General features: G+C 44.2%; 1 protein-coding gene across 1 annotated transcript; it reads left to right on the top strand.

The window, feature by feature from the left end:
* The first annotated feature begins 1,236 nt into the window (after window positions 1–1,236).
* LOC308137949 (dual specificity mitogen-activated protein kinase kinase 2) lies at window positions 1,237–14,320 on the top strand. The gene is made up of 11 exons (XM_080506857.1): window positions 1,237–1,882; window positions 2,051–2,261; window positions 5,460–5,606; window positions 5,757–5,834; window positions 6,366–6,417; window positions 9,508–9,632; window positions 10,220–10,433; window positions 10,638–10,702; window positions 10,803–10,864; window positions 11,450–11,495; window positions 11,597–14,320. The coding sequence occupies exons 1-11, from the start codon at window positions 1,794–1,796 to the stop codon at window positions 11,705–11,707; spliced, it is 1,200 nt and encodes a 399-aa protein (XP_080362983.1). The 5' UTR covers window positions 1,237–1,793; the 3' UTR covers window positions 11,708–14,320.
* The last annotated feature ends 9,580 nt before the right edge of the window (window positions 14,321–23,900 follow it).

Below are 23,900 nucleotides of genomic sequence, written 5' to 3' on the forward strand. Positions count from 1 at the left end.
ATTTCCAAAGAATGACCATTGATTTAATTTGGAATTGTCAATTTAAGCATCTTTATACCGAGTGTCTCTTGACATTTCACCAAATAACTTAATTGCTGCATTTACTTAACAGTAAATATATGGTTTTATATGTGGTCACAATGACAATCAGGCAGTGAGAATGGAAGGTTTTGGGGTTTTTTTGCAGCAATTACGCTTGTTTTAAAGAGAGAGTTATTTGGCAATAGTGGAAATAACTAGTTTGGAGTGGAAAATCACTCGCGTTCACACCTAGGTGAAATTGAGTCACCAATTATCCCCACAAGAATGTTTTTGGACCATTGCAGAAACTTGGATCACCTGGAGGAAACCCACACACACTAGGAGACGATGCAAACGCCACAATTTGAACCCTTGACCTTTTCGCTGTGAGGCGACCACTGCCCCACGGTGCAGCCCTGGTAGTGGTACATTATTAATTCAACACTTTTGCATCATCTTGAAAGTACACCCGGAGTACTCTGAAAAGGTCACCCAATATCGTTAAACAAGAACAACAATCCTCAAACCAGACAAATACTCGGCTCCCACGCAATTTAGATTGGATTTTCTAAACCTCCTGTGGACATTTTAAGATCTCGGATTGTAAACTTGAATTAGACTCCTGAAGACCCCCTGGATTCTTCAGAGCATCTCATCCTTTATTTGTCCGACAATGGAAATGTTTACATCGTGCAGTAAGGTGGACAGTGATGAGAGCACCTGAAGAATACGAATAATAAGTATTATAAACAATAATATAAACAAGACTATAACTGTGACAATATTTTATATTTTTTGAACAATGATGTTGGTAATGATTGGAAGCATACCAGAGATGATGTTATTGTACCGAATAATCTATTATTGCACACAAGAGGACAATAAATTAAGTGCACTCTGTCAAATTGTTTTGGTATGTAGTGGTCATTAATGGCAGATACAAACTCTTTAAGATAGACTTTGTTTCTTAAATCTGTATTATTATTTTTATTATGATTAATAATGGAAAATTACACCAACTCATTAATAATGGAAAATTACACCAACTCATTCTGACACTGGATTTGGAACAGACTGAAATCCAGCTCCCAGCGTTTTTAAGGTTCTGCACGGCCGTACGTCTTTCCGCCAGTCGGACCTGGCAACCCAGTGTCACGCTCGGGTTCTGATGCTGCAGGCAGCTGCTGCTTCCTGTACTGAAGAGCCAGCGCTTCTCTCTCCACACCCTGAAACGACACACGGAGGGCTTTACCGTGACGACTCTGGGGGAAACCGGCTCTGTCGCTGTCCCCGTGGAGGAGACGGTGTCGTCCAGAGGAAGCGGAGCAGCGAGCGGCCGCATTTTGACGCTCAGAGACGAGCTTTTCTTTTTTCTTCTTCTTCTTCTTCCTCCCGTCCAGAGCTGACGCTAGCTGCTTGTGGCTAGGTGGCTAATGGCTAGCAGCAGCAGCAGCAAGTAGAAACGCCAGACATTGAGGGGGGGTTAATAGAAATGTCCTCGCTGCAAATCTCATAGATGCACCGGAGCGACGATTTGGCGCTGATAGGGCTCACCGTATTACCCGTGACACGTCGTATACCGCGACCCAATTGACATGCTTCCCAAAGTGTAGTAACTTTGCTAACGTTAGCTAGCCCAGCCGCCAGGAGCTGACTTAATTTGGTGGGGTGGGGGGAAGGAAAATTAAAAAGAAAGGTTTGAAGTAGTACCTGTCGAACTGACCACAGACCAGTGCTTTAGGACAGAAAGTCGGATAGAGTTTGTCGCAGCGATGCCTGCGAAAAGAAAGCCCGTTCCCCTGAACATTAAGCCCATTGGGGAGGGACAGGCCACTTCGAACACCATCGATGCTTCGTCCGAGTAAGTAGCTCCATCAGTCCAGCGTAACGAACCTGCACCTGCTCACTGACACTGCAACACCCCAATTACAACCCAGTCACCCGGAATAAAAACGTTTCGTCTCCCTCCTGTCTGTTTTTTTTTTTTATAAACACTGTCGAACCGTCATCTGTGTCTCTTCCCACCCAGAGCTAACCTCGAGGCCTTACAGAAGAAACTGGGTGAGCTGGACCTGGACGAGCAGCAGAGGAAGCGGCTGGAAGCTTTCCTCACCCAGAAAGCCCAGGTGGGCGAGCTGAAGGAGGAGGATTTCGACCCCATATGCGAGCTGGGCGCCGGCAACGGCGGGGTGGTCAACAAAGTCAGCCACAAGCCCTCGGGCTTGGTGATGGCTCGAAAGGTAACCATTTACTTGTGTTGTTTGGGTTGTAGGTGCAGATTAAGCCCCCCCCCCCCCCCCCCCCCCCCTCCCCCTTTAAATTAAAGAGTGTATTGTTTAGATCAGGTTGGTGCAAAATTAGATTTGTTGGAAGAAAAACCACAATAACACACTTGGATGTAGAGCAGACCTGGGGAACCGTCCATTGTTGTTTTTTTATTTTGATGGTCCCTTTGCATTTGCTCGTGGCAGTTTTACCACAAGAAATCAGACATTTCACTGTACCACACAGACGGGACTGCTTCTAGGAAGCCACAGCTGCTAAAAAAAATACATAAATAACTGGAATTATTCAGATAATGACATGCAACCAGCACAATTAATTGTTCGCAGATTCCATGAAGGTATAATGCCTCGCCACTGCTTCACTATTATGGAGCTTCCATACAGGTTTTGTTTTTTTTAATGTACATAAATGCAGTACTATTGGCATTGCTTACTTCCTGAAGCCACTGCTGGTGAAACGCAGATGACATACAGAATGCTGCTGCTGTTCCTGGTTATTGAGGTATGTTGTAGCGGTAATCTCTTCCAATTCAGGCGAGAGCAACGTTGTGTGGTAAAAATTTAGCATCCTCTGGTTTATGAAGTCTATATTTCTTTAGGTTTTCTCCTAGTTCCAAAAGAAAAAAAAGGAATGTTGAGTTTAAAAAATCAGACGTGACCTTGTGACCAAAAGACAACCTGCAACAAAATTCTGACAGTGTCTGAAATTTCGGGGTTTTCGTATGAAATGACGTACTGATAAGCACGTCAGCTACTTTAGTGCTTCAATGGAAAAAAAAAAAACGCATCAGAAAAAGTATGTGGAATGTAAACAAAGTAGAGTTGTGGCTGCAAGAGCCTTGGATGTTTTGGGATTCCCCGCCAAACGCATAAATGCCACAAGAGCAAGGGACCTGTTCACGCTCGTTTCTTTTTTGTAAATTGATGGTGCGAGCTTGTGATGTTCTTAGTTTTGCACAAAAAGACCAGTTGACTCGCATAAATCAAAGGATTGCGATTTCAAACCTGCATCTTCACTATAAAACACCAGTTGATGGAATATGCATCAAATGTTAAGGTGTTGGGTTTTCCTCCTGACTCTTAACAACTTTGAGAATATTTTGGTGAAACCAGGGTTTTTTTGAGCTGCTGCAGAATAAGAAATTCATGTGGGTTTTTTTTTTTTTTCTTTTCATTGCCCGACTGCTACGTAACGGTCAGAACATTTTTGAATTACACACACACTTCCCCATGAGTATCTCCAGTCAAAGTCCAGCAGTAAACTTTCCTTGAGTCTTGGGTCTCCAGCTCGTGTGAACAACATGTCCTGAGCAAGAAAAATAAAACGTTTCACGCGTCCTTGCACAGATCTTGTGCCTCTGAGAGGAAGCATGATGTTTGGATTAGTTTTAGATTTGATAGGAATGTCTTGTATGTATATGCCGACTGTTTAACGTCATATTGCGTCTCTGATTTAGTTTTGATGTACTGATTGGATTCTGGACGCTGCAGCGGATCATTTTAATGCGTATTTCTCTAGAGTAGCTGCACTTACTCCACAATGCTAATCAGTAATAAGTAATAAGTTCTGCACTGGACTTAGTCTCAAGCTAAGTGGTATTCAAGAATTATAGATACAGATTACTGAAAGGATATTTATAAATCAATGGTGTTTGTTAGCGTTGACTACAATGCTATGGTTTGTATATTGCACATGTGGTTTTGTTAGTGTTGGATTAGCATTGTGTGAATAGTTTTATCTGTTGGCGAAAGACGTACACAACCTTAAAACGATTCACAGTTGCGTCCTCTGGACACCGAGACTTCATCTCAGTCTGGATGCAGAGGAAGTCGTTTGTCCAGAGTTCGACTGACCTAGATTAGAGAAACTTTCAGATCATCAAACTTTCAGAGGCCAAATGGCAGCTGGGTGTCTGGAGCTGGAGTGGCGTTCGTCAGTGTGGGTTGTGGACCCGTCAACGTCTTTCTGCGTCTCTTCCAGACTCTGTATGTCTGATCAGCCTGCTGATGACAGTCTAGGCTCAGTAACCACTTCCGTCTGAGAACATCCTGTCTGAAACGTTGCAACGACGGCGTACCGTTGATCAATTGCCGGGTTCTAAAATGAGCTGAAATGATAAATCTGCTCCATAATGTACCGTCTCCATTTTTTTTTTTTTTGAACAGATGTGGCCATGCATCCATCTTTTCCTCCTTATAAATGTACAAATGTTTATATTTGATTTGTGGTCGGACAAAGTATGAAATGAGAAATACAAACGCCTGAAAACATGAAAGTGAAGTACAGTAATATTGAAACTGCACTTGTATTTACTTGTAATTATATTTTCCACCTCCGGCAATGCAAACACCAGTGCTCACTACAAGTACAGGACAAAGTGCAGTTATTTTTTTTTTCATGCAAATAAGAACTTTTGTGGCTCGTCACTTATTTTACCATTTTGATTTGAGAAAAATTAGCGTACCTATTGAATCCAGTGTCTGCATTTATCCTCTAATCACTGGACACTGACAATGATCTGTTGTGTATTCATCTGACAATATGAAGAAATTCCTGCACAATGTTAAGTATTTTATGAGCTCTGTTTCAATCCTGCGATTTGTTTTATTGGAACGTATTGGCAAGTGTGTTTTCCCACTGTTCCAACTGACGTTCACTGCAAGTGCCTTTCCGCGAAACCCAACACAAGTTACTACTCTAATTTTATGTCATCATAATAAGCCGTAATACTGTTGCATGAATGTGTGTAATTGCCCCCCAATAAGCCTGAGAAGCGTTCCAGTTTAGAATTGGGTACTTGCTTGAATAGTCTTTTGCTTTGTTGTTGCCTGAACTGTTGGCTCCATGGTGATCGCTCGGACCCTGCACAGACACTGCTGTCGAAGCTCTCGCATGCCGAAACTTGTATGCTGTGAATTCTTCAAGTGTGTGACGACCTGCCGCTTTTATTTGGAATTCACAGTTTGGCAGATTATGGGAAGCTGTTTCCAAATGTGGGCACTTGCCTTTGCATGTGCGGTTTCACCCGTGTGCCTCAGACATTCCCAGCAGTCAGGGATGCCAGGCAAAGCCCCCTCTCGGATTCACATGTTGATATATATCGTAGTGTCGGTTAATGATGTAAATACGTCTCACTTCTCGCCCCTCCTCAGTTGATCCACCTGGAAATTAAACCCGCCATCAGAAACCAGATTATCCGGGAGCTGCAGGTGCTGCACGAGTGCAACTCGCCCTACATCGTGGGTTTCTACGGGGCATTTTACAGCGACGGGGAGATCAGCATCTGTATGGAGCATATGGTGAGAGACTGCCGGCAGGATCCGCGTCCCATGAACGCAGAACTGATGTACTCAGTGCATTACCTTTGATTGATAACAAGAACCGCCGCTGTTACAGATGCATTGTGTATTTCTATGTCGGTGTTAATGCGAGCACTCTCGCCTCTACAGGATGGCGGATCCTTGGATCAGGTTCTCAGGGAAGCTCGAAGAATCCCAGAAGAAATCTTGGGAAAAGTTAGCATAGCTGTATGTACATTACTCATGTTTCATTCAAGCACAAACTTTTTCTTTGCAGATGTTTACTCTTTTTTCTTTTCTTTTTTTTAATTTTACTATGGAGCCACAGACATGACGTCAACTCTGCATGTTTTTGCACACATTGATCTTCAGCTCTCTCTCTCTCTCGCTCTCTCTGTTGCTCAACAAGTTGTGTGCTGTACCGTCATGTATCAGAAACAGCACAGCCTTTTGTTTCCTACACAACTCGGGGCCCCTTCATCAAGTTACAGATGTAATGCTATCAATCGATGCGTGCAGATGCGTCACAAAAAAAATTGAAAAGAAAAAAGTAATGTAGCTCAGAAGTGAGAACATCACAAAACCTGAAATGTTTATCATATCAGATGTTTATATTTGTTTTAACTGAACGTAATAACTATCACAATTCAAAATCTTTACAATGTTTGAATGTATTTGTTGTTTTCAGTGTTATTGTTATTATGAGATGCAACCTTTTATGTTGGAATTTGTTTGGGCAATTTTGCTTCCTGTGTACAGGTGTTGAGGGGACTGGCCTACCTGCGGGAGAAGCACCAGATCATGCACAGAGGTAACCGCATCCTCCTCGCGCTTGATTGCTGTCAATCTCTTCCCCAGTGGCGTAAAAAAAAAAATCATGGAATGAATCATTAGTTTGGAGTTCACCACATGCGAACAATGAAGTCGACAGTGTTTCGCCATGTGCATTCCGACTGCACCTAAACCATTCAGCACCACGAGGAATACATTTCAGACGAGGGCCGAGCGATTAATCCAACACATAGTCGAATCACAATGTGAGACGTTCACTATGCAAATGTGGGAACAGGTTTTATCATTTGGGCGACAAAGAATTTCAACCACATGAGTGAGTGCATTTTTGTAATTGCTAACCAATCGTCTGCAGAGCCCTGTGAGCAATAATGGCCAAGGCATGGAGTGCAGTCGTCGCTGAAAACTATAGTGAAAGCAAAACTGTGCCACACTAAAGCAACAAACTGTGGACTGAATACCCCACGTATGCTACAATCTTGAGCTGAAAAGACTCCCACGGCAATGCAAATGACTTCATGCATGTGCCGCTCACCAAAACACAAAAGAATATGTATGTTTTTATTGATTTGTGTTGTACTCGGGCTTCAGTCGCTCAGAATAATAAAGCCACATAAAGAAAACAATGTTTTTGAGCTGTAATGTGACCGTGACCCTCGTGTCTGGTCGTCATGGAAACGTTGTTTAACTTCTGTATTCACGTTTTTCCTGTCAGATGATTTGATCCTCCTCAACTCTCCTATTTACCTCTACTAGTGCCAATTGTCCCCGTACCTGTTCACTCAGATCATTCAGAAAGTAATTCACTATTCCCATATTTTGTTTTGTTGCAGCCTTATTCCCAAATGGATTCAATTCATTTTTTTTTTTCAAAGATTACGTGCAATGTAAATGGCCTGTACATGGTCAGATCGGCCTCAAAGTTAGACATATTGCATCAGGGTTAGATCACAAAGAGGACCGTCGGCTATAGCGCCACCCGCTGGAAACGGGAAGTACGGCCTCCATAACCTGCCCATGCTCCGACTGACCCCCGAATTTCACAAGCTCCATTAGATGAGATGCACACGCTGGCTGGCGGTCTCGGTCGGAGTCCCACAAGGAGCAAAGAGCCATTCAAGGCTGCTTGCAGGAGCTTTGATTATCTCTGCTTTCAAACAAAGTCACAAGTCGCACCGTAGCAAGATGAAGGCAGATGCTTTTCCACACACTGCAGTTGGAAGAATCCCAAAGCGTGTTTGTGAAAAGCACTTGGCAAAGGGAGCTGTCTGTCGTGTGTGTATAGTATGGGGACAGTCAAGTTTCACAGCAGCTCGGGGTCTCTGGTACTCCAGGACAGAGTAGTGTGTGAGCTCAGGGGGTAATTACACCCCCTCGGATGTGATTACACTGCAGCCGCGCCCTGTTGACCCCCTCCCTCCACGTCGCACTCCATCGTTCTCCCACTCTTTGATGCCGTCGTTTTCTCAGTCACTCCCCACACGTCCTTGGTCAGTGGGAGAGGGTCACACACACACACACACACACACGCCACAGAGGACATATTGCAGTGCTCGGTTTTACTCCATTACTTTGCAGGATGTTTTTCACTGCTGAATTGGACATGTGGAGGACGGTACTTGTTTCGAGCCGTGGCTCAGAGAGAGTAGAGGGAGGTAGATGCTGTCGACACAACGTGCACCCTCTCTGCAGAGGCGCATGAACACTGTTGGCCTCGTTAAAATACGTGCCTCCAAGATAGTTCTACGTTGAAATTAAGATTGTCATTATGTACCAGTCTTTTGCAGACTTTACTGTCTGTCACACCCACACCTCATCCACAGTACTGCGCAAAGCCCTCTCAAGATGTTCAGATTCTTAGACTTGGGAAAGCTGCACCTACTAAGCGCTATGCCATGAACTCTAATTCTCTCAGTGCCCATGTTAATTTTGTTCCAGCGGCGATCTCGCTTGCATTAGATCACGGTGTGCTGCAGCGGTGCATCAGAGCCTCCTTATCACACACCGGAGACAAATACAGATAGATATATGTCTAAACTTTAATATTGTATCGGAGTTCACGTAGCGGACTCCTGCTACTAGGATTTTAGATATATCCTGGGTTTTTTTTACTTTTGTTTTATTGGAGCATATAAGACTTTAAACTATATTATGAGCCGAGTTATTTCCTTCCTACCCTTCTTTATAATGTAGTGTACATTGTGGGGTTGGATTATATATCAAACTTGATCAGATGACTAATCACCCGGCTCAACACTTAATACTAACAGCAGCTCTTCTGTACATTAGTGGTGAGGTCACCAATGTGTCCATTTATTCTGGTGGCAATAATCCACAACAGTCCTGAGAAGAATAAGCGAGAGATGATCTTGACCACATTACAGGGACACTTTTCAAACACAAACAGCAACAACCAACTCACAACATCGCCACCGTTCCCCTCGTCTGCCCACTACTTTAAAATAAACTAGTCTGCTTTCATTGGATTAGTGCTTTTCAAACCTTTGTTAAAACATCAATGCATTATTTCTAAAGCTGTGGCTTTGTTGCTGTTTTCTACTTGTTTATTTGGTGCGAGGTTGGTTTTGTTTTTGTTTGTTTAAAAAAAAAAAAAACCCACAATAACTTACTAACAAAAACCACAAACTACCAGATTTAGAAAAAGTTTACCATTTCGCTGGGTATTGTTGTATTAATGTAGCTGGATTTCATCCACTTTTTATGGACTCGGCAACCCTTTACCTTTACAGTATTCACACCAGTCACTCCATTAATTGAACGTCATGTGCAATTTCTGCCTTTGTTCTTGTTTCAGAACATTTGCATTAAGCCCATTTCTGGTTTTCTTGATTATTAAAAGAAAGATTTGGGGCCAGCCTGATTCTTCCTTGATGATCACGTCCTTTAGATCTTCCCAAATAAATTACGGAATAGTGGTTTGGAACTTCATATCTTCAGATAACGTTAACATTTATGACATTCTTTGAGAATTGTCTTTTTGCTGCCTCTTCGGGTAAAGTTGTTGTCTGTTGGTTATTTGGAGTGGCCGTGGTGCTGCAGTGTGACAATATAACGTATGTCTTGTGTCCATGTCGCCTCTGCCTTCTAGATGTCAAGCCCTCCAACATCCTGGTCAACTCTCGTGGGGAGATCAAGCTGTGTGACTTTGGCGTTAGTGGCCAGCTCATAGATTCCATGGCCAATTCCTTTGTTGGAACACGCTCTTACATGTCGGTGAGTCAGCTCTGCATGCCCGCGCCCCCACCCCTTTCCCTCTGGCCCTATCCCCACTTTCCTTCTCCACTTCTCTCTCATGGCTCTTGTTCACCGGTACCGCCCTCCGCCTTCTCTTCCTCCGGCCCTCCCTCACTCCTCTGCCAAGTACCCGAGAACTGCACTCTTGCTCTCCCTCGTCCTTCTTTCCTCCTCGACACCTGGTGGGTGCAGAGCTGAAGCCTGCTTTTCTGTCCCGTCCTATTCACGTCCTTTACCCACCAAGTGAGACCGGAGCTGACATATTTGCCTTTTTGATTGTAACTCATTACACACACACACACACACACACACCTCTGCCCTTGCTCATCCCTTGAACTAGAACAGTTCAAAGCTGTTCTTGTCTCCCGGCCAAACCCACCCTTCCTCTGTCCTTTTTGCCCGAACCACTCCCACCTCTCCTTTTGCCATAACACCACCCCTCTTCTCTGCCCACTCCTCGACTTCCTCTGCCTTCCCTGCCCGGCCCTGTGCCGGACCCTCCGTCCTGCCCCCGGAGTCTTGGCTCTCCCTGCTCCCCGTGACGTAGTCTGTGTGTTTCTCGACAGCCGGAGAGACTGCAGGGCACTCACTACTCGGTGCAGTCCGACGTGTGGAGCATGGGCCTGTCCCTGGTGGAGCTGGCCATTGGCCGCTACCCCATCCCCCCGCCAGACACCAAAGAGCTGGAAGGCATCTTCGGACGGGGCATCATGGACGGGGGAGAAGGAGAACCTCACACCAATATGCAGAGGCCAAGACCACCAGGCCGGCCCATGAGTGGTACAGACACATTTACAAACACGTCTATAGAATTGCACGAAGTTCACAGCGAAACTTGCATTTCTACTTTTTTGGATACAACTTTTCTACTATATTTGGAGATTTGAAAACTTGCATCTGATTCAACTGATCTTATCTAATTATAATTCTTGAAGTGTACTCAAAATGTAATATGTGTTTCATGATATGGACCTTTTTTCTCAGGACATGGGATGGACAGTCGACCTGCCATGGCTATCTTTGAACTTCTGGACTACATTGTGAATGAGGTATATATATGTATATATATATATAAACAAAACAACAAAACCCACACAGACCTTTTCATTTGTTTTAACTTTTGATCTTTAATTCTCCTTTTCCCCTCAGCCACCCCCTAAACTGCCACATGGTGTCTTCACCAGTGACTTTCAAGACTTTGTGACAAAAAGGTGAATGTTGAGAATGTTATTTTTGTGGTCAAAAGGACTAAAAAGAAGAGATTAAAAGCTTATTGAGTTAGCTGCTGGAAATCGCAAAAGCTTATGTTGCCATCCTTGACTGCTTTGTGTCATTCGGGTGTGCCGGGACATGAATGAAGCAGTTCGTTTGCACACAAAGGTATTGATCTCGATTTGTGTTTGCAACGTCAAACCTTAATTTCCACATGAGTCAAATAAACAACACAGCATGGATTTTTTTTTTTTTCCAGGTTAAAATGGAGTGCATTTCCCCCTTAAAAGTCTCTAAATGTGGCCAATTTAAATTTCAAACTTTCATTTCCATTTATGAAATGGAACTTTTGGTGTATTTATGTGGCCTGCTTACCGATTTCCATCAGACCTCAAGACAAAATCCAGCGTGAAACTGAGACGTGACGGCGAACTGAGCAGTTGGAAAACATCTGTTACACATACATTGTGCTGTAAATTGAATGGGGGAAAAAAATTCAAAGAAGGTAGCAATGAGCGGAAGGGGATCCTAATAAGAGCAGAGGTGTTTCATTAACCTTTCTTTGTTTTTTATTGTGCCTGTAGTTTGATTAAAAACCCAGCGGAGAGGGCAGATCTGAAGATGCTTATGGTGGGTACCTGAAAGTACAGTTTCATTCCGGGTCGTGTTTCATTCCGTGTTTTAAAAGGCCGCAAGTTGCGAAACCATGTTAACCTTGTGCTTTCCTTCAGAGTCACACATTCATCAAGCGATCAGAAGTGGAGGAAGTGGACTTTGCCGGCTGGTTGTGCAAAACCATGGGTCTCAACCAACCCAGCACTCCCACCCGTGGCACGGAGTGACACCCCCCCCCCCCATGCTGCCGCTCCACCCATGCTGCCGCTGATACATTTCTGGGCCTCTTTCTACACACACACACACACACACACACACACCGTACATGCATGTACTCAAGACACCACACCTACTGGCACCTTCTTTCATCTTGCTCTTGGTTTGATCGGTTTCGCTCCCCCCCCCCCTCTTCCAAGCAGCAGAGCCCATTGAGTCATTGTACTGTAATACCACAGCTTCGCCATGTCAGTGTCAAGAGCTCACGTTTCCACTCTGCTTACAGGGGATATAAAGCACTGAAGGGCTGCCTGTGTGTGTCAGCTGAATTTGCATTGACAAACTTCTTTTGTATTGTTGAACATTCTGTATTAATATTTTCTATGGCAACAGTTGTGGGACTGCGTTTTGATAATTAACCTGCTGCGTCGTCCTGTTGGGGAGAAAATAACAGGGGAATCCAGATGTTATCTACTCACAAACTCTGAATGTGTTCGATTGAAGGTAGATGCAATTATTCTGGTTTAAAAATCATGTTTGCAGTTACCTTCAATGTAACAATCACATTTTTTGAATAGAGTGCAGGACAGATGAAAGAGTGAAGGGTCATTTGGTTAATTATTTTTTTCTTTTGGGGAGAGGAGTGATTTGTAAATCACTTTGTGAACCGTGTCACAAACCAAAGAGGGTACTCACGACTACTAAAGTTTTTCATCAGTTAGCCTTTTTTTCTTTTTCTTTTTTGGGTATACATTCATGGATAGTACTTTGAATGTTTTGGGTTTTTATTCCTTAAGTGATCTACACAATGATTGTGTTCACATTGTTTTGTCTGCGTCAAAGGAACTGAACTGATGAAGCCACTTGGGTCATACAGTTGTGTTCAACGTCACTGGGAGAGATAAATGGGATTAAGGTCCGGGGATACGGCTGGTCACTCCACAACTTTAATATTTTTGGGGCCTGGAAGGGAGATGCTGCTCACTTACTGCATGTGTTTGGGCTTGTTGGCTTGTCGCAACACTTATTTCAAGGGCATTTCTTCATCAGCGTGAGGCAACACGACCTCTTCAAGTATTTTGATATATGCAAAACCGATCCATGATTCCTGTTACGTGATAAATAAACCCGACACCATAGTGAGGTGTCGACCTGGGGGTCGTCTGACAAACTATCTGTGGCCCTTGGACAATAAAAAATAAAAAGAACAATCTTACTTTGATCAGTCCACAATATGTTTCTCGCATTTCTCTTTAGGGCAATTAGTGTGTTCTTTGGATGATTGAATTTTCTTCAGCATGCCCCCCCCCCCCGCCCCCAACAGTGGGACTTTGTTTCTTGTTGATGGATTAGCTTCACCCAAGCGTCTCCTGTCACAGCCAACTTTAGCCAGTCTTTGATAACCCTATAACTGATCATTGGCGGAGTCTTTCCAGTCTGGTTAATCTTTGATCCATTCAAACGATGGTGGTCTGTTTTTTTTGGGGGGGGGGGGTTGTTTTTTTTCCTCGTCTCTCTGGTTTTGCTTTCCATTGAAGTTCATTTCACCCAAGCAGCCCGTCACTTTCCCCCCTTCTTTATCTTTTGCCCCCCCCCCCCCCCCTCCAGTCAACGTTTCAAAGCACGCTTGTTTGTGAGTGAAAAACCTTTGTTGGACTGCATTTATTTTGAACACAACTGTTTGACCAGGTCCGGTTGAGCTTGATCCATTTGCTTTAAGATGCCTCCTACCTGGACAAATGAGAATATGCATTAGACCTTGTTTTGTCTCCATTTCAGTTCACATCCCACACTGTACGTCTCACCTGGGAAGAGACTATATGCTGTGGAGGCCTGATATATACCAGAATGTCTCTATTGACCGTGAGAAAACAATGATCAAAATGTATTCATGGGACGAGCATGATTTATTATCTTTCTAATCTTTGTGTATTTTTTTTTTCTGTTTGTTCGTTTCCGAGGATCATAATAGAGACAATTAGCTGGTATTTTTGATCACAAGCCTGAATCTCTGCAATGTTATAAAATTTCAATCACTCTTAACTGATTTTATTTTTTTTTTTTTTGTTTCTTTCTATGTTGTTGGTCTGTACTTTCCTTGATGTGTATTTTTGGTTCTAGTTTCGCCCTTCTGCTACATGTGGTGCTCTTAAGCTTTCTGTTGGGACACAACCAACCTAGAGTCTTGCTTTTGGGAAAGACGTGGGTTAAAATATATCAAGCACTTTCTTTTGTGTTTTAACCCAGTGATTTTCGTGATAAGTGCAAATCGGGTTCAAACAGAACTTCGGACCTCTTGTACGAGCGGAAGATTTTAACCCAAGTCAGTGTTGGTCACATGGTGGTGGTGGTGTTAATTGCTAGCCTGCCGTCTTGCTAGAGCTCTTGTATTTTTTCTGCTTATGGCTGCCCTTTCTTATCCCCCCCCCCAATATGTGCATTCTTTGAGAGCAAAACGAATGCATCATCACTTGTATGTGTACAAAGCTATAAATTACAGGAGTACTATTTTGCAGTCTTAATTTACAAATTTTTTGATTTATGTAAATGACAAGAAGAGTCATGTTATAATATAAAATTTTGTGTTCAATATGGTTTTAATGTATAAAGAAAGATTAAAATAAAACTTATTTGTGAATGTACTTCCAAGTTTTGTTGTTTATTGTGTGTTTCGCAACCTTTGAGTCATATCTAATTGCTCAATAACACCCACTTAGAGGATGTTTACTTGCATTTAAGAGGGATTGTACGATAATATCATTTAGTTAAAATTAGACCTGATTGGGAATCATTGAGGTTTTCTGTGGCGATAGAGATGTCGTACAATCTTTTTGTTGGGAATTTGTAGGATATGACAACGGTCGTTGGGTAGGATTCTTTTTACTGTGCGTAATTATTGTGCTGGGTCACTGAGGCATGCTTCATGTTTGCTCATTGCAGCAAACGCTATCTTAGCTCTAATACTAAGAATTAAAAAAAAAACAATACTGTGCAAATAGTACTGAAAATGTGTGAGCAAGAGCAACTACTTAAATTTTGCTCAGTAATACTCCAATCATAAACCATTAAAAGTCGTAGTTATAAAATTGACAAGTGTCAATGGCAGCTTTTATGATTCAATTTATCTGGAAAAATTTAAATAAATAAAATAAACTATATAATATTAGCCTAAAGTGTCACATTTGATACAAACCACAACTCTTCTACTCTGATACTGAGCCATTTAATTCCAAATAGGTTGTAAATTAGACATAATCTGTTACTGTTGCACAAAAGTATTCAGTCAAATTGAAGATTATATGATAATGAAAACAAAAGAGAGAAGAGAAAGGCCCAACGACAATGCAATACACATGGCAATCCTTTTGAAATAAAATATATATTAAAAAAAAAAAAAAAAACGTTTAAAACTTTTTGCTGCGTTTTAATACGTTCGACGTCATCACGTCTTGAGCGTGCAGGTATTTCCGGTCTCCTTATTGGCTGACTGCTACAAAAAGACTTGCATCATTCAGAGTTCACCTCAGGTAACTCACGCTGACTGTATTTAACACTTTATTGTCCTTCGAAACGGAACATTTACGGAATGAGTTTATCCCACTTCTTTCCTTTTATCAGGCCACATAAGGTCCATGCACAATTCTCTGCGACGCAAATCACAATTCAGACGGCACATGCGTGACTGTGTAGCTTTAGGCTAAAGCTAACTGCACAGATAATGTGGCTGAATAATGACACGCACACGCACACGAATACTATAAAGTAAACATTTCCAATATCAATGTTTGCCTAATGGGGTTGTCGATTTGTGTTGACAACTTGGCTGAAAATGACCACGTGATAACCTTAACAAGTTCCTTCTCGTGGATCCAAAGTTTGAAGTCACTGAGCTATTCGCAGTGTTTTAAAATCTCGTGTTATTATAACACTTTATTGCGTGTTAAAGTCACTGACGTGTCTGTAGACTTGTCACTGTTGTGTGCATGAAAACATTTCAAACGGTCTCCTTTCCAGAGAAACGTGTCATGATTCATTACTCAGTCTTCCCTACAGCAACAGGAAATATCTCTTGACTGTAAAAACGAAATGCATCTAACTAAGTTACTCATTACAATCAAGGGGTGCATTTGCAGGCAATCACAGATAAAGTTAGTTTTTCAAATAACCAGTTATCTTTTTAGTATGTAGTTTGTCACTCATCTTAAGTTTCTCATGTTAAGTAATTTACCAAAACACTGGTTAAAAGTACAACCTGGAGAAACACGTCTCTGGTTTATACACAATCAACCAAACACCTCCTGCGTATTAAACGTGGAAGGGACTAAACGGGTCGTCTGTGTAACCTCTCCAAAAAGACATTTGTGACCGGCTGCTGCCAGAAATAAAGGCAGACGCACAATATGACTTGACCTTGACTTAACATTTCGTAAGTGAATTTGCACTGAACTTGTGCTCACTTAACTATGAAAAAATACTTGGGGAGTGGGACACAACACAATTACCAACACAACTGGATAAATTAGTACGGGCGACTTGCAGCCACTGACAGTAATGTAAGCCATCAGTGGCAGACACATTTTTTTTTATATACCACTCGTTTATATACATGGTCGTGTGTGTACATGCGTGTAGCTCCTTGGTTAATCAAAACCATCGCTCATACAGTAATGACAACTGCAGATCTGATGTGGGATGGCTGGCATGGGAGAAGACTAGTTTATATTGGACTGAGAGGCGACATGGCTATAAAAATATCTGACATCATCTCAAGCTGCTCTCAACCGAGAACTCCTCACTTTGACTGAGGGTAATTAGAGCAACATTGAATAGAAGGCAACTTGTGTAAATGTTGTGTATTCATATCGCGCTATATATATTCCAGTTTGGCTAAAACATACACCTGTGTCCTCCTCATTTAACTTAGCAAATTACAGCACGTGGCGACATCAAACACATCCTGCAATTCCTGTGCTTTTCTGAAGTTTCAAAAACTGCATCTCCTCTCTTCTCATGCAGAGAAAGCGCTGATCTGCTCAACAGTGCCCTCTAGGCAGACAGTTTGATACCGCCTCTCTCTGGGGTTAAATAGGCTTCATTTGTCCCGCACCTTTGTGGCGCCGGGGTCAGTGTCGGGCCTCGCTTGCACTGGATTTCCCTGTAGGTCCCGTGAGGCTGAAGGCAGGGGACACGTCTTCGCACACGGCAGCAATATGTAAAGGTTGTCTTCGCATGTGAATGCCGAGGTCACGTTGGTGACAGGTGTGCAGGGATGGTTTATTGAGCACACGCAGCCGTCAGGCCTCTCTTTGCGCTTCCATCCCACTCGGTGGCACAATGGCTGGCTTGCGGGCTCACTGAGGGGGTGTTATGGGGTGGGCGGCTGGGAGTGGCGCAACGTGAAGTACTTGCACTGTTGAGGTTTGCACGTGGGAAAAGTACCGTCCCGCGCAGCCACTTTTCGACTTAGTAATGTCTCCTCTCATGCCTCACCTGTTGGAGCTTGGCAGGTATTGTGTGCAGAGAGTGTGTATCAAGGGGGTTGCTGGCAGCCCCTACTGTATGTGCAGGAATGTGCCAAGACTTGCTTTTGGGGTGGGACACCATGACCTCAGGCAGTAGGATGAGTGGGTGCGACTCAACTTGCATAGAAAAGGAGAGGAGCAACAAGAGATGAGGCGGGTGAAGATAGACGAGCCTCTCAACGTATTTTTTAAATTTTTTTTTTAATTGAAACTGCAGTTTTCAAGTTTTCAGAGAGAAAAAGCCCGGGCGACATTAACTGGGGAAACTACTGAGTGGGAAAGCAGGGGTTAATGATCTGTGTCATCTCTGGTCGACCTCATGACTTTGTCTGCTGCCCACTTTTTGCAGGACAGAAATGTCCGTTTTTACTTTTTGCTTCACAGAAGAACGGGGGAAGAGGACGCCGAGGTGGGAATGCTGTTTCTTTAAGAGAGAGAGAGGGAGAGAGTGTGAGTGAGGGAGAGAGAGAGAGAGAAAGGGAGGGACCTCTTTGCCCTCCAGAAACCAGGAAGGGAATTGAGTTGATCTGCTGCTGCTTGGTTAGCGCATACGGGGCTTTAAGCTGCACAACAGTGAGAGGGAGAGAGAGAGAGAGAGAGAGAGAGAGAGAGAGCTAGCTCCGGAGAGGAGGAGAGGAGAGGGCTGAGCTAACCCACAACAAGCACCACCACGGCCATCGCAGGTGAGCTAAAGGCACCCATGCCATCCTCCCTTCTGTCTGCCCTGGGCCTGTCGAAGGGAGCAGAGCAGGGCAGAGGAGAGGAGGGAGGAATGAGGGAGGGGGCCAGAAAGGAGAGTAGGGTGGGGGGGTTGGCCGGAGAGGGGAGGTGGGTCACAGCAGCAGTCCCTAGTCAAAGGTTCCTCTTTTTCTCAATCCTCCTAAAGTACTTCCTCTGTATTGCTCTGTACCTCTGGGGAATCTTGAGATAAAGTTTATAGGATGTGTTCAAGGCATTAACTTTTCAGGCAGGTGGAAGCACTTAGAGGAGGAGGGAGCAGGGAAAGGAGGAGGCGGCAGCGACAGAGGAGGGGGGGTGAGGTGGGGAGGGGGGGTCTTGAGAGAGAGGGTGTAGGGGCGGGGGGGGGGGGGGGTACTGATCAAGGAGAAGGTAGACCCAAAAAGAATATGATTGGAAAAAAGGTTCAAGCAATGGCAGCAACTTTTCTTGGGACAGTAGGAGGCTCCAGTGCAGTGGAGGTTGTGCGCCGCGTGCGCGGGGGCATGTTGTGGTGGCATTACACTGTTTGGAACAGGAGTAAGTCACAATTTAGGTCAGGAGTTTTTCAGTGTGTCTGAAATGTCACTTGAGTGTGCGGTGATGAGAGAATCCCATCTTTAACGGTTCAATAAAGCTGTGACAGCTGAGTGTGGAGTGTGTGTGTTTTTTTAATTTTTTTTTATTTATTTTTTTTTGTTGCGAAGCTCTGCCCCCGTTTGATGGCTGGTCTGTACTTTAATACCTGGCAGCCTGCTAGCAACATACTGTAGTGTATAATTCAGCCCCGAGTGCTTACGTTAGAGCAGCCTTGGAGATAGTGGGGGTGGTGTGGGGCAGTGGGTGCTGGGATTCGTAGTCTGCAGTGGGGGCTACGAAGCAGGTCAAATGAGGTCTCAGAACTATATATCCCAGAATGCCTTGCCCTTGGCCATCCAGGAACGGGAACAGCCGCCAGCCTATCCCGACAAGGAGGTGTGGTGAGTGAGCTGCTGTCAGGCCAATGAGGGAAAGGGATGCGGAGCTGAGTTGTGGGCTGAAAATAGAGGGGGTGGGGTGGAGGTGGTGTGGTTGTGGTGGTGGTGGTGGTGGGGGGGGGGGGGGGGGGGGGGGGGTAGGTAGGTGTCTGTTTGTGTGGGATCAGGCAAGGGCTTGCCTGTATGACTAGGGCCACTCACAAGTTTCCTGTCTGGTAATGCTCTCGCCCTGCCCAGAGACGGGAGGCAGCAGAGCTGGCCGGCAGGCAGGGGAGGCAGATAGGGCCCGGGAAACATTTTCTGCCTATTTGGTAAGCACTACAAGACAGCCACATACTCGCACACTGTCTGAGCCTTTCAACTGTCAGACCAGGAGGGGAACAGAAAATAAAAACACATGCGGTGTTATGAGTGGAGGAGCGCGTCAAAGAAGAAGGGGGCTTGATGGAGTTCATAGTTCTTGACCCACTTGCAGAAGAAAGAGTGAATAGCAAATAGGTCAGTCCTGCGTGCAAGGTGCTACACAGAGTTCTGCTTCGGGAAAGTTGGTATTTACATTGTGCTGACAATTTAACCCTCTGCTTTTGAGCGTTTTTTTTTTTTTTTTTGTGGTCTGTGTCATTTCACTCCTCGCCGGTCTTTTGACGGTTTCATCTACTTCTGTGATTAAATGGCACTGCAGCTATTATTAGTACAGCAAAAGATGAAGACAGTTGCACATCCTGTACTGCCGCTTCTTTCGCGGTGTTGAAGTAACTCGGCACAAACCACCACCTCAGACGTTCGCTAGACTGTGGCCGGGGCAATCGCGCCGATAGCCGACAGTTTACTGGTGAGGTGTTGAGTAACAGTTTGGTTAGGGAGATCTCTCCCTGCTGAAGTGGATAATATGTGACACATCTTGTGACAACCAAGCCTCACTGTCAGGTAAAGCTGGCTCAGCCAAAATCTATGCAAAATCAGAAAGCTCTGGTAACGTTGTGCAACATTCCGAAGGAGTTGTGTACTGGCTGATTGATTGCAGTTCACTTCACACAACGGTCAATCTCTGGACATTGTTTTCTTCTAGTCCACTCACCAGCATCTTGTTAAAAGCTGATTCTAATCTCGCCAGCCATGTAACGCTTGCCTGTGGCTCGTGGTTTGAAGCCTCTGCAGCGACCTGGCTGCCTTGCTTGATAACCAGATGCATATTTTTTGGGGCCGTGCATACTTGTCCAACCCGTTTTTAAACGTGTGGGCACGGTGAGGGTACAAGAAGCGCGCACTACGCGAAGACGCCCAAGTGCTGGGAAGGTTTGTGGAATGCTTCTCAAAAGCCGGCATAAGACAAGTTTGATGGCAGTTTTTCTTCAGTTTGGTGTCACAAAAACTATTAGGTACGGCAAGTATTGCCTTGATGCTGCATGCCCAGGTACCGCCGTGAGGGGAAAAGTATAGTTATTTCAAGTAAATTCCAGCTAGAGGTTAAACTAGGACGCCATATGTGCTTGTATGCGAGAGTGTGTGCACGCATGCGTCTGTGTTACCAACAATAGACTGCAGGGGAATTGCAGGGGACTTCAGTGGCTGTGGGCAGGTCCAAGACACCACCCATCAATTTGGCGGTGAGGCTGAATACAGTTTGATATTCCTGTATGTTTGTGCCTACACCACCATGGCCTGAAACTAGCAGGTTCAGACAGACTCAGAAGACAGGTTGCGTGATGTCGCCGTGGCAGTTTGAGGCTTTATTTTCGAGTGAAATGTTGCCTGTGCATGGTATATCACATGTAGCCTTCGTTATGTTTGCTTCGTGTGGTTAGATTATCTGCTGGTGCATCTACAGTGAGTCGTGTTGTGTGTGTTTTGTTTTACAGGAGCAGCATCATTACTTTGCATCTCCTCTAATATTTCTCTCTGGGTTCTGTTGTATAGGTTTGATCATTTTATCTGCAGTTTGAATTGTTTCATCGGCCTCTTCCTTCGTGAATGGCTTCACTTCCCCCTAATGTTTGGTTCCCCTGGTCAGCTGCTTAGTATACCACAGCTTCCAGCCTGGCTAGACAGACAGACCCCTCTCTGTTGTTTTTCTGTTGTTGTGCTAAAGTCTAGGGGGAGTAAAGGGGCTTCTTCTGTTCTCTTCTAGGACATTTATTATGGAGAGGCCAACACAACCTGATCAAATTAGAGAGGGGGGAGAAGAAGCAGCTGGGATGTTTTTCAGAGTGGGGGTAAAGATGGACTTAAGTGTTCACACTTTGGAACATGTATGTTATTGTAGTTAAGGTGCTTTAATATGTTCTAAACGACACATTATCAGTTAAAAGTTGCAAGCTTGTTTTCAGCAGTGTAGATACTATACGGAGACCAGAACCCACTTTCAATTAGTTAGAAAGGCCAGATGATCACAAGGGGGTACATATGACCCATCTGATGGAATCTGTGAGTCAATTTAGAAAATTGATTTGATAAAGGAAAAAAAAAACAAAAAAGAAACTGAGAAAAAGATGGGTGGATTGATTCAAAGGAGGACGAGACTGAGGAGGGTGGATGGACCGGTGCTGCTCTGCCTCCTCAGCAATGTAAAGGGGAAGTGGGCGACGTGGTGGATCCTATGCAGAGTCTGAGACGGAGGCTGAGGCCATGACGAGATGAGAACGACAGATCAGAGGAATAGCGAGACAGAGGTTGGTGGGGGTCAGACAGTAGGGACAGAGAGATCGAGCAAGCAGAGAACTGGTCATCTGATAACAGAGCGGGTTCTGTTACACGCCTGCCACAGACTCGCAGGAAGTCCTCTTTCCCCCCCCGACGGACTGCGCATGCACAGAGCGGCGCATATAGGGCACGTCAGGCCCACGCACTGACCGACTGGCCAGTTCCGAGTCCGGCTGGACGATGCTGCGGTGTTTCTGAAACCCATGTGTTACATTTTGTTGCACTTCCTGGTTGGCAGCATGGCAGCACACTACTCAGAATAAAAGGAACTCGGTGTGTGGATGTGGTTTCAGTACGGCTTGAAAAGTGTCCAAAAACACGTGTTCACTCACATTGATTCAACAGAATAATCAGTGTAATGAAGTTGTCGCATGTTCTTCTTTCCATAGATAAATATACATACATACATACATGCAATACTTTAACATTTTCACATGTTGTAACAGTTGTTAAGATTTTATGATATCGAGTATAATTATGTAGTTATCAAATATAGTAAACTAAGTATAACACAAGTATTTACAGCTCTGAAATACTTAATAATAAAACCCAGGATAATTGTTTTACTGTTCCGGTGACAAAGTTTACATAGTTTAGATAATCAATACTAAATTAAGGTGCATTGTTGTTTTGTTTTGCTTTTTGAGTCTTATTGACACAATACAAACCATCAAGAAAGTCTAAATTCAATCGTGGGGAAAGGTGTGAGTAATGAGTTTGGTTTCTTTTTCAGCTGAAAATTTACTGTAAGGACATCATATAACTCCCTGCTCACCTAAACTTTGCCCACCTTGGAGGCGATTACATTTCCTGTTGTTGTCGGAGGTTACACCAGGTAACTGAATGAGATCGCTGAAGTTTATCATTGACATCAGAGCTGGGTTTCCGAGGGCACCCTGTGCCCAGGAGTTATGAGCGAGCATTTAGGTTTAACACCCTGCCTCGCCCACTACCTTTTCACTGGCTTTGTGTCTTGTGTTTTGGCAGCGCTTCCTCGTTAGTTTCTCGCGAATGCTGCCAGGCGACCACGGGCCCTCCGCAACTTTTAGCTTTATCTGTCACTTGCCGTCTTCCTGCCTCGCTCCGAATATGACCAATCAGTTTTCCTTCCCACACTGGCAGCGATGAGTCACTTCGCCGTGGCACTTTGTCAAAATCCACTTTTCCTTGGAGCTGCCGCCCCCCTCCCCATTTCAATTATCTTGCAGTGTCCAACCTTGAACCCACATGACCTAAGGGAAGGGATTCTCGTGCTGCACAAGAATCACTGCACAAGACTGTCAAAGAAGCAGTTGAGTTTAGTTCAGGAAATTAGGACAATGGGGGGGTGAGGGGGGGGGCAAAGAAAGCTCAGACAGGTTGCAGCTTTATTCCCATATTCCTGTATTTACACGCTTTAAATGGTTAAAATATATTCTCCTGGCAATGCCGCAAACCCTTCAAAAGGTACTTGTTTTCAAAATAACAACTGCTCTCTATCTAGTTCATTCTACTTGAGCAGCAGTAGTTCAGAGGATGAATTTTTCAACCCGTTTTGTTCCAAACGCATTTTTGAGGCGTCTCAAATCTGATTTTAACGTTAAGAGCAAATTACAGTTTACTTCAAAGCTCACAAAACATTGTTGTAAAGAGGTTTTTACTGAGAAACTCGATAATAAACACAAAATAAAGAATATTTTCCATTGAATACTTTTATTTATAGCCTCTTTTTTTTTTTTTTTTGCTTTTGTAGTCTCTTCTTAAAGTTTCCGACGAACTACACATCTAGTAGGAAACATCACGGGTCACATAGGGTTAACGGTTTGTTCCCTCGTATATAGGAATGACTACTATGTATCAGCCGAAGATGGAGATACTGTGAGAGTGAAAATTCAGCGGACGACGCAAAAAATGATTAATACCGCCAGAATAAAATCTCACTTTTACTGACGACCAACACTTTGTTTGTGACTGGCAAGCAAATCTGCTGCAGATGTCCCAGCGTAGATACTAACAGATATAACCGCGAAACACAAACCGCTTCGTGGTAGACTGTTGGGTAGATTAATGGGAGGAAGAAGAAGAAGAAGAAGCAGCACATTACGGGTAGGATGAAGGTGATGAGGGCGGGGATGGGATGGGTAGGTCTTGTGTTAAAGCAGTTTGACTTGCAAAGCAGGCCCGGGTGCTCATGGAGTGAGCTCGACGAGCAAGCCCTTCTCTGGAAGTGGAGCGCCGGGGACACGGGACAGCTGCTTTGTGCTGGGCTGCAGGCCTTGTCACCCACAGGCATGAATTAGTGATAAGGA

The sequence above is a fragment of the Blennius ocellaris genome (genome assembly GCF_963422515.1).
Source record: "Blennius ocellaris genome assembly, chromosome: 12".
NCBI classification, from domain to species: Eukaryota; Metazoa; Chordata; class Actinopteri; order Blenniiformes; family Blenniidae; genus Blennius; species Blennius ocellaris.